The 9,483-nt window shown below is 44.3% G+C and overlaps 1 protein-coding gene across 2 annotated transcripts in view; it reads right to left on the bottom strand.

Moving 5' to 3' along the window:
• TBX4 (T-box transcription factor 4) overlaps nt 1–9,483 on the bottom strand; it is a 43,653-nt gene that overhangs the window by 25,980 nt on the left and 8,190 nt on the right. For both annotated transcript variants that reach the window (XM_069077955.1, XM_069077954.1), the window contains exons 3-4: nt 3,425–3,544; nt 313–460 (exon numbers count right to left, since the gene is read on the bottom strand). In XM_069077955.1, coding sequence (XP_068934056.1) covers nt 313–460; nt 3,425–3,544 — 268 coding nt within the window. The remainder of the gene's footprint in view (nt 1–312; nt 461–3,424; nt 3,545–9,483) is intronic.

Here is a 9,483-nt window from a genome sequence, read left to right on the forward strand (position 1 = left end):
CTCTCTCTCTCTCTCTCTCTCTCTCTCTCTCTCTCTCTCTCTCTCTCCCCAAAATGTCATTTTATTTCTCTGTCAAACCCTGGGGGTACTCTATCAAATCCTGGAGCTTGTTTGGTGGATGGATATATTGCCTATCAAGAAAATGAATGAAAAAAAAAAAGAGGTACCATCTTCCTTAATAATGAAACTTCGAGAACAAAAGTCTAGAGAATGGCATGCTGATGCCCAGCCCAACAGTGAATTCCCACCCTTACCTCCCAATGCCCAGATAGTTAACTTGCCACCAGTCAGGGGAGAGACCCTGTCTCTTACATGCCCAAAAGGGTCCAGGTGGTTGTTGGTCAGTTTCAGCTTCTGGAAGGAGACCAGCTGCCGCATCCAGTGTGCCCCCGTAGCTGGAGAGTCTGGATGCACGTACAGTCTTCCTGGCATCGCAGGCTCTGCCTTTCCTGCCACCATCCTGCCAACACAGCAGTCCCCATGTTAGGGATCCCCTGCCCTGAGTTAACTGTTGGATGCCAGGGAGCCCCAGAGGGGACCCTGTTCCTAATCCACTTTGAACAAAACCAGTCAGTCATTAAGGGTTTATTAAGCTCCCACTATGAGCCAGGCACTGTGCTAAGTGCTGGAGCTACAAAAACAAGGCAAAAGACATTTTCTGCCCTTGAAGAACTCAGTCTAATGAAGCAGGTTCATGAACTAATTCTCAGAAGCTTGTCCTATCAGAGGAGATGATGTTCAGGGTTTTTGCCCTTCTGTTACCTTACTACTATGTTTTTCTCCCAAGTAGGGGAGAAGAGGAGAACTATGGGATTGGTTTCCTTCACTAACACACATAATCATTACTGATGCCCAAAGCTAATGCTAGTTCAGATTACAAACTTGCAGGAGAGCCCTAGAAGTTTCCAGAGACTTGTCCTCCAGACTGGTCAGTGCTTGGCACTTAAACTTAAGTCCAGCTCCAAGAATTAACCCGGAATCAACTGTTTATAAGATGACAATGCTGGAAGGGGATTTAGAAATCAGCTCTTCCAATCCCATTCTTTTACAGCAAGGGAAATTGAAGTTCAGAGAGGTTAAGTCACTTTCCCAAGGTTGTATAGAGGAAAAGTGGTAGATGATATCCCAGGTCTCCTTTCTCTAAGCCAAGTGCTTTTTCTACTATGTAATGTGCTTATCAAGAACAGAAAGAGAAATATCCCCCTGCCTCCACCTCTACCAATCCTATCTCCTCTCACTACAGAGAGTCCTCCATTCTCTTGTCCTCACCTACCTGCCCATTCTTTTTTTTTTTTTTGTCTTTTTTTTAGAGGAGAGAAGGCAGGGCAATTGGAGTTAAGTGACTTGCCCAAGGTCACACAACTAGTAAGCACCACCCCATTCTTGCACACAGATACATGCACACATACATGTATGTTTGTACATAGCTGTTTGCTTGTTGCATCACCCATTAGACTGAGTTTCTTGAGGACAGGGACCATGTTTTTCCCTTCTTTGTATCCCTAGTGCTTGGCACATAGTTTAATAAATGCTCATTGATTTGACTTGTTGAATCAATTTTACATGTTTTCATGCACAGAAAGGCATATTCAGGCACATACACACTTCAAAAATTCAATTTATTTCCTTGGTAAACCTTACTGGGAATTCCCTGAGACTCATACCATAGAGCCAGATGAAAACAACATTTGCTATGGGACCAGGCAAGAAAACGAATGGAATAAATGAGGTATGACCTAGAGAAAAGAGGCTGCCAACCTTGCCCTGAGCCCTGAGGGATGTAGGAAGTGTTAAATCATACATCCTGATGAGGAACCACTACAGATTCTGCCCTCCTTCCCAACAAGCTCTACCCATGAGTCTTAGAAGTGAAGTCAAAATTATTGAGTGAGGCCAGAAACCCTCACTCATCCTGGCTGAGTGGGCTGGTGGCAATTTAAAAATATTCCACAAATGGCCTCATTTTTCCTCGTCTGTAAAATGGAACTGTTCAGTCATTTTTCAGTCATGTCAGACTCTTCATGACCCCATTTGGGGTTTTCTTGGCAAAGATACTGGAGCTCTTTGCCACTTTCTTCTCCAATTCATTTTATAGATGAGGAAACTGAGGCAAACAGGGTTAAGTGACTTGCACAGGGTCACACAACTAGTAAGTGTCTGAGGCTAGATTTGAACTCATGAGGATGAGTCTTCCTGACTCCAGGTCCAGAGCCCTGTGCACTATGGCACCACCTAGCTGCCCCTTAAAATGGAGAAGGTTGGACTAAATAGCCTCTGATGTTACTTCCAGATCTAAGCTATAGAACTGAAATCAGAGGACCTGGGTTCCCTTCTGCTGTGATTCTTATTTTTGACAAGTCCCTGCCTCTCTCTGAGCCTTAACTTCCTCTGGATGTGAAGGTGCTGAAAAAAGATAAAAATGAAAGTGTTGAAAAGAACATTGAATTTGGAGACGTGGAACTTGAATCTGAAGCCCAGGCTTACAAGTTACTACTTATCTGATCTTGGGAAAGTCACAACCTCCTGCAACAATGCAGGATTGGACTAGATGACCTCTGGCCCTGACAGCTCTAGATTTATAACCTTCTATTTCCATGACCTTGAATTTCCTTTCCAGCTCAAAATCTATCATACTACAAACATCTATAGATAAACCTAGACTTACAGGTAGGAAAACTGAGTCAGAGCAAAGGAGCAGGTCTAAAGGTAGGGCTTTTTCCCACCCAGCTGGATTTTGCTTATTTGGGGAAAATAAAAAGGGATATGAGGAAATAAAGATCGAGTAGACAAAAACCAATATGTGTCAGTTGTAAATGATGAGATTTCCCAATGAAAGTCATTTCCATCCTTATCTACAGTCTCAGGTAACTAGTGTCAGCATCTCTTGTCCTATCCCTGGCTTTCTTTTCCCTCTCAAGCCTCTACCACCCTCCAACTGCCCTTCACTTAGTCATGGATCATATATGATTGTGAGACTTAAAACCTACTGCTAGGCCAAATATCATCCCCATCCCTAATCTGACCCTACAGATAGAGCTAAACTTAATCTATTCTCCCTCCCCATTCTCTGGTGGACAAGGGCAGATTAGGAGTAAAGAGGCCACTACATTAGGCTGATAGATGATAGATAGATAGATAGATAGATAGATAGATAGATAGATAGATAGATAGATAGATAGATAGATGATAGATAGATAGATAGACAGATGGATAGACAGACAGACAGATAGATAGGATAAATGATAGATAAATAGGATGGATGATAGACAGGATAGATGACAGCTACATAGACAGGCAGATAGATAGAATAGTCAGGAGCTCACTATATTCCCTATCGGTCTCGGGGGGAAAGGGAGAGGGAGGAAGATAACACAACTGGGGTTAGGATTGGGTAATTAATATAGGAGGGTCCCCAGCCTCTTACCATTTGTTATCACAGAATTTGTATCGGTGGTCATCTGCTGGGACGATGTCAATCAGCAAAATGTACTTGGTCTTGGGGTTCATGCCTGTGACCTTCACCTTGTAGCTGGGGAACATTCTCCTAGGAGAAAGCCAAAGGAAGACATGTGAGGAGGCAGGTAGAGAGTGGAGAACAGAGGATAATGATGATGATGAATGCAGGGCTTTAGGAAGAATGAAATAGGAAGGGGAGAAAAGGACCAGGAGGTCACACTTACATGATCCCCCAAGATCACTTGCACACCTACCTCCCAGAGACACAGCTTCCAATGGCTTGAAACAGCCAAATGAAGCACAGAGTCAGGGCTAGGAGGGAAGACTGTCAGATGCCAAATTTATGGGTCTCAGGCTTATCTGAATTCTGGAGAACTTCAGGAGGGGTGGAGTGGGACAGATGACTTTGAAGACTTCTGACAATCCCAGGGAAAGGTTTAGGGTTCATATTTTCCCTCAGGGTCACTGTGAAAACTCTTAGATCACACTAAGCTTTGTGCCTATAGACAACTCTCAATTATCTACATGAATGTAAGAAACAGCAGGTAACTAGCTCTGTGTGCCCGGGCAAGTCACTAAACCATGATTGCCTCAAAAAAAAAACAAACCAAAAAACCCAAAACAGTAGTTAACACACCAGGGGTAATAATTTTAAAATTTCTATTTAGTTTCAGAATATATGAAATACACACAGGGGTCTGAGCCCATGTCAACTCCCTCTGAACATTCGAATCAGTGATTGAGTTATAAGTTACAGTCTTAGAGAGTTGCCAGAGACAAGAAGAGATTCTGTGACTTGCCCAAGGTAACATAGCTTGTATGTGTCAGAGACATGATTTGAATTCAGGTCTTCTAGATTCTAGGTCAAGCTCTCTATCCACTTCATCTAGTAACCTTTTGATCCCTTAAGCCATACTGCTTCTCATGAAATTATACACATAAGGCCATGGAATGATAAAGACTGGATCTGTGATTTTGTTGGGTTAGGGAAGTCCTGGATGAGGAAGCTCCCTCCATCAATGCAGGTCAGGATGTTCTCAACAACTTATTGTCTTAATGAGTTGCCCAAGCATGAAAAGGTTGACTGATTTGCCCTGGGTCACACAGGCAGTATGTGATGAGGCTGGTCTTCTGGACTCTGAGACCATGTCCCTAGCAACTACGTCAGGCTGCCATAGATAGATAAATAAACAGAGGGATAGACAGACAGACAGATAGAGAAATAGACAGACAGAGATAGAAAGGATAAATGACAGCTAGATAGGATAGATGATAGGATAGATGATAGATGGATGGATGCATGGATGGATAGATGATAGAGAGATAATAGATGGACAATAGATGATAGATGTATGTTTACATATGTGTATGTATAGATTTAGAGTAGATTACTATTCCCATTTATATTTTGTTCAGACCAATGTGAAAATGATTGTACCTTCCCATAGCAAGGACATATGAAAAGACAAGGAGAGAAACCTTACTGACCAGAGTTTGAAGGAAGGGGTCATAGGTCTGCCCAAGATTTTAAACTTGCCACAAATGATGTACAAAGCATCAGCCATAAGCTGGATTGAATGGTTCTGGCCACCTCTTCCCCCACTCCTCCATCTCTATTCCAAGTTCCCTGGAGTGAATAGGGAACTGGAATCATGCTTGGAAGCTAATGTAGACAGAAGTTCTGTGGATCTGGGGGAGCAGGATATTGTGATTAGGTAGTTGACACCCTGAACAGTTATCTGAGCTCTAGAGGACCCATTTTCTTCTTTTACTCATTAAGGGCATCTTTTCTTTCATTCTGTCTTTGATGTCCCACCCAGGGCCATGGGCAACCAAGGTCCAGTGGTATAGATGAGAGAAACTAACTCTCCTTCTCACCCCCCCAACAATGTGCTATCAATGGACAAAAAGAAGCACCTGTTTCCTGGAGTAACCAAGGTTGTTGACTTTGGTGTGTTCAGCTACCTGGACTTCCAAAAACAACACAGAGGGCTGAGGTGTGGATGAAAGCAAGGATGGACCAAACATGGGGGGTGCTGGGTCTGCTGCTAGAGCCTTTGGGGAGACCAAATGGAAGGGTTAGAGGACAAGACAGGGGAGAGAAAATCATACTGGACCTATAACCAGTGTTCTTGCCAGTGTAGACAGAGTAATGAGCTTTGATGGATGTGGAGAGAGAAGACAAACGAAGTTCCAATTGTAAGCCTAGGAACTTTGAAAATGACATCTAAGAATTTGTCTCAGATGTCAGTCAAAAGCATTTTAACATGTGTAGACTCTCAGTCCCCTTCATTCCTATGTCTGGAGTGAGAGGAAGTGTGTGGGCCATCCCTAATGTCTACTCTTACTTCAAACTCAGGCACACCCCGGCCTTGGGGTGTCCTTAGATGCACATCTGGGAACCTGGAGTTGCTTCTGCTCTGAGCTCCTCCTCTGGTGGTCTAGGAAAAAGGTCTGGGGGTATATGAAGCTGAAGCTGGAGTGGGGAATGGGAGGGACAAGTGGCTGAATGGAGAGGAGCAGCTGCAACCATTCTATGAAGGGAAAAGAAATGAATCTTGCTATCTTTGGGGCCACCATTTTGTATCCACTTGGAGAAGCAACACACAAAATGGGGTTGGATCCAGCTGTGCTCAGGCCTCAGTCTTTTCGCCAATGCCCTGCATACATTCCAGATGTTTCCCACATAATTAGTCTGGGCGGCAGCAGTGAGGTGGGGGGGGGGATTATGCTGAGCCGCTGTGCCTTCAGACCTGAGTTGGATTGGGGGAGGGAAGTCACCTCTTCCCTCTTTAGTTTTCCAATTCCCCAACAGGCACCTGTACAAACATGGGACCCTCCGCAGTCAACCCATGACCTGCTCTCCTTCTGGGACAAGAGAGGAGAAAAGGACGGAAGTAGGGAAAAAATGGCAAGGCTTCCTGAATTCTCTAAAGTCCTTTGCTAAGGGGGTCTTTGGAATGACCTGAAAGATTTGCTGTAAGGAGGCCTGTGGAATGGGTTTGTTGAACTACGAAGAAGGAAATGAGCCAATTCAAAGGTACTCTCTGGAAAAGGCCTGCAGCAGCATCTGTCTAGATCCTTCCCTCTGTTCTTGCTACACCTCATCTCAGCTGGTAAAGCATCCAGCTGACTTCACTAAGTGCTTTTTAAAAGGCATTTAAAGAGCTGGGGCTCCAGCCTGGCCAGTGTACCAGGGCTGGATGTGTCTGCCTTCAGAGTGTCCTGTGACTAGAGCCCCTTCAATAAATACATGGAGCCACAGGACGATAACGTATACACATGAAATTCTTGACTGATAACAGCCTCTGAGAGGTGTTGCTGGATTCTGGGGCTCCAGGAATGAAGGCATTCCCTGGTCTCTCCCCATCCACCTCAATTCCCCTCTTCCTACACCAGCATTGTCCAGGGCTTAGTGAGGGAGCCTTGCCGGTGTCCCTATCTGGAACATCCCGGAGATGAGGGACCTAAAAAGTCATAATCCTGTAGAGTGGGGGTGGGGAGAGAAGGATTAGCGAACTATGCTTCCACAGTAGAAACAGATTTTTTATTCTCCTAAATAGAATCCAATTATGGAAACAACTCTATATCCCATTCCACATCTATGTGATGGGGAGGCAAAGAAAGAAGGGGAAGGTAGAAAGAAGGGAGAAAGTGTCCTTCCCAAGATCAAAGTCAGGGTCATGATCCTTCCCTCCATCCTCTGCCAGTCTTTTTTTCTGGTTGGGGAATGAATGTGACCCCTAATAAAAAGATAGATGCCAGCAATGGAGTCTCTGTGGGGAGGAACTGCTTTAGACACCCACACACACTGCATTGATCTGTGTTTGGTAGCTAAGTCAGACAAACCCTCTCCCAGGTAACCTTCTATTTTTGCTTTGACTGAGATGGGGAAATGGTGCTGTTGAGAAGTGTATAATTCCTCTGCCTGCCTCTAAATCTCCTTGCTGGGATCAATTTTTATTTTGGATAGGGATTGTGGTGGGAGGACACTTCCTAGACATGAAAACTTTAGGATGCCTGATGTATCTTCAAATGTGAGAAAATGGTTATGAAGGTTTCCTGAACTCAGGATTATAAAACCTCAGTTGGAATCCCAACTCTTGTCTGATCTTGGACAAATCACTTCACTACAGAAGGAATCCATAGGTTTCACCAGACTTCTGAAGGGGTCCCTAATATAAAAAGGCTAGGAACCTCTGTCTTGGATAATTTCTTTTCTTTTCCCTTCTTTCTTTACCCCCTTCCTTCCTTTGTTCCTTCCTTCCTCCCCTCCTTTTTTCCTTCTTTTTTTCTCTGCCTCTATCCCTCTTTCTCTGTCTCTTTCAGTCTTTCTCTCTCTAGGTAGTATTTATACTGAATGATCTATCAACTCTTACTTGATCTTGGACAAATCACTTCTTTTTTTTCTGAACCTCTTGTTTCCACGTCTATAAAATTAAGACTTTAGACTAGATGATCCAGATGGTGTCTTTCAGCTTTAGAATTCCATAATCTAGAATAATCTACTAGCCTCCTTCCAGTAAGGGAGAGCTAATTACCAGAGTGCAAAGGACTTTATTTCCATTTAATCCCAATACCTTGATTTTGGATTCCCATTTCTTTCTCAACATTCTATATCCCAGGAGCTGGTGAAACTAATTGCTTTGTTCCGCAAACTATGAGTGGTTCCTTGGTGGAGCACAGTGAGGAAAAGGCTTCAGTAGGGAAAGGATACCTTAGTTGGAACCAGAAGGCAAGAAAATTGAGGTTCAGGCCATTCCAGGGACTTCACAATCCCCTAAAGTTAAGGGCATGAATTTCAGGGAAGCTACACTGTTTGCCTTAGTTTCCTCATCTGTAAAATGGGTTGGAGAAGGAAATGACAAACCACTCCAGTATCTTTGCCAAGAAAACCCCCAAAAGGGGGGTCCCAAAGAGTTGGGCACAACTGAAAAAATGACTCAACAACAAATAGGAGCTAGAGTCTATAATTCCTTTCTGACCTTTAAGTCAGAGAGAGCTAGTCACTGACTGGTATGTTTTCTGGGCAGTCTAACTGCACTGAGGAAGGCATTTAAAAATGGTAGAAAGAGCTGGGAATGAGAAGGCCTGGATTCTTCTCTATTCTTCCACCAATCTTAAGCAAGGAACTTTCTTACTCTGAGCCTGTTTTCTAAACTGTCAGGTGGAGATAATAACACTCATACTCCCTGTTTCACAGGCTGCTGTGAGGCACAAAGATCATGTGTGAAGGTACTTCCCCAAAAGTGCTACTATTACTTATGTCTTATGAGATGCACCCAAATTCCCCAGCCCAACAGGAAGCTCACTGTCTCAGGGTGAGGAAAAGGAAGGAGGAGGTTAAATTCTTCAGCAGATGTTCTAACAGGAAGAAAACTGGTGGGATTTTCTCTCCAATGGACCCAGCCTCAAGAAAAAGCTCCTCCCCTTTCCCAAGCCCCCTTCCGTCTGGGCAGATGGAGTGCTTCCCTCCACACCGTCATTGAAACTGCCCAGTCAGGAGCATAAACAAGCCAACCCCGGCCCAGGGAGGAGATGAAAGCTGGGCTCTCCCCTCTGATCCCCAAACAGGCTCTCAGATGAGTGAATAGTGCTGACGAGCAGAGGGGCCTTTATCTGTGTCATGTCCACAAATGGTTTTAGAATGACCTGTTAAAATAAGCTTCCTTGAGCCCTCCGTGGCAGGGGCTAAGGGAGAAAAGAGGTTTGGTGGGCCTTTGGGCAATACGTTTCACAGCTGCAAATAGAAAAGGCCACTTTGTATGCTGAGGTTGCCAGAGGGCAAGAGGGGTAGGATTCTCTTGGCACCCCTTAGGCCAGACTTGGGAAGAATGATGACAACATGGGCATCCCAGAGGATTTAGAAAAACATAGAACCCTAGAGTGGTAAAGAACTTCAGAGATCATTTGATATAACTACTACCTGGAAAGGGAAAGATTGAGAGAGACAGAGAAAGAAAGAGAGCGACAGAGACAGGAAGGAAGGAAGGAAGGAAGGAAGGAAGGAAGGAAGGAAGGAAGGAA

The sequence above is a fragment of the Petaurus breviceps genome, unplaced genomic scaffold (assembly GCF_028583685.1).
Source record: "Petaurus breviceps papuanus isolate PSGF00001 unplaced genomic scaffold, PetGlider_PUasm1.0 91023, whole genome shotgun sequence".
Lineage (NCBI taxonomy): Eukaryota > Metazoa > Chordata > Mammalia > Diprotodontia > Petauridae > Petaurus > Petaurus breviceps.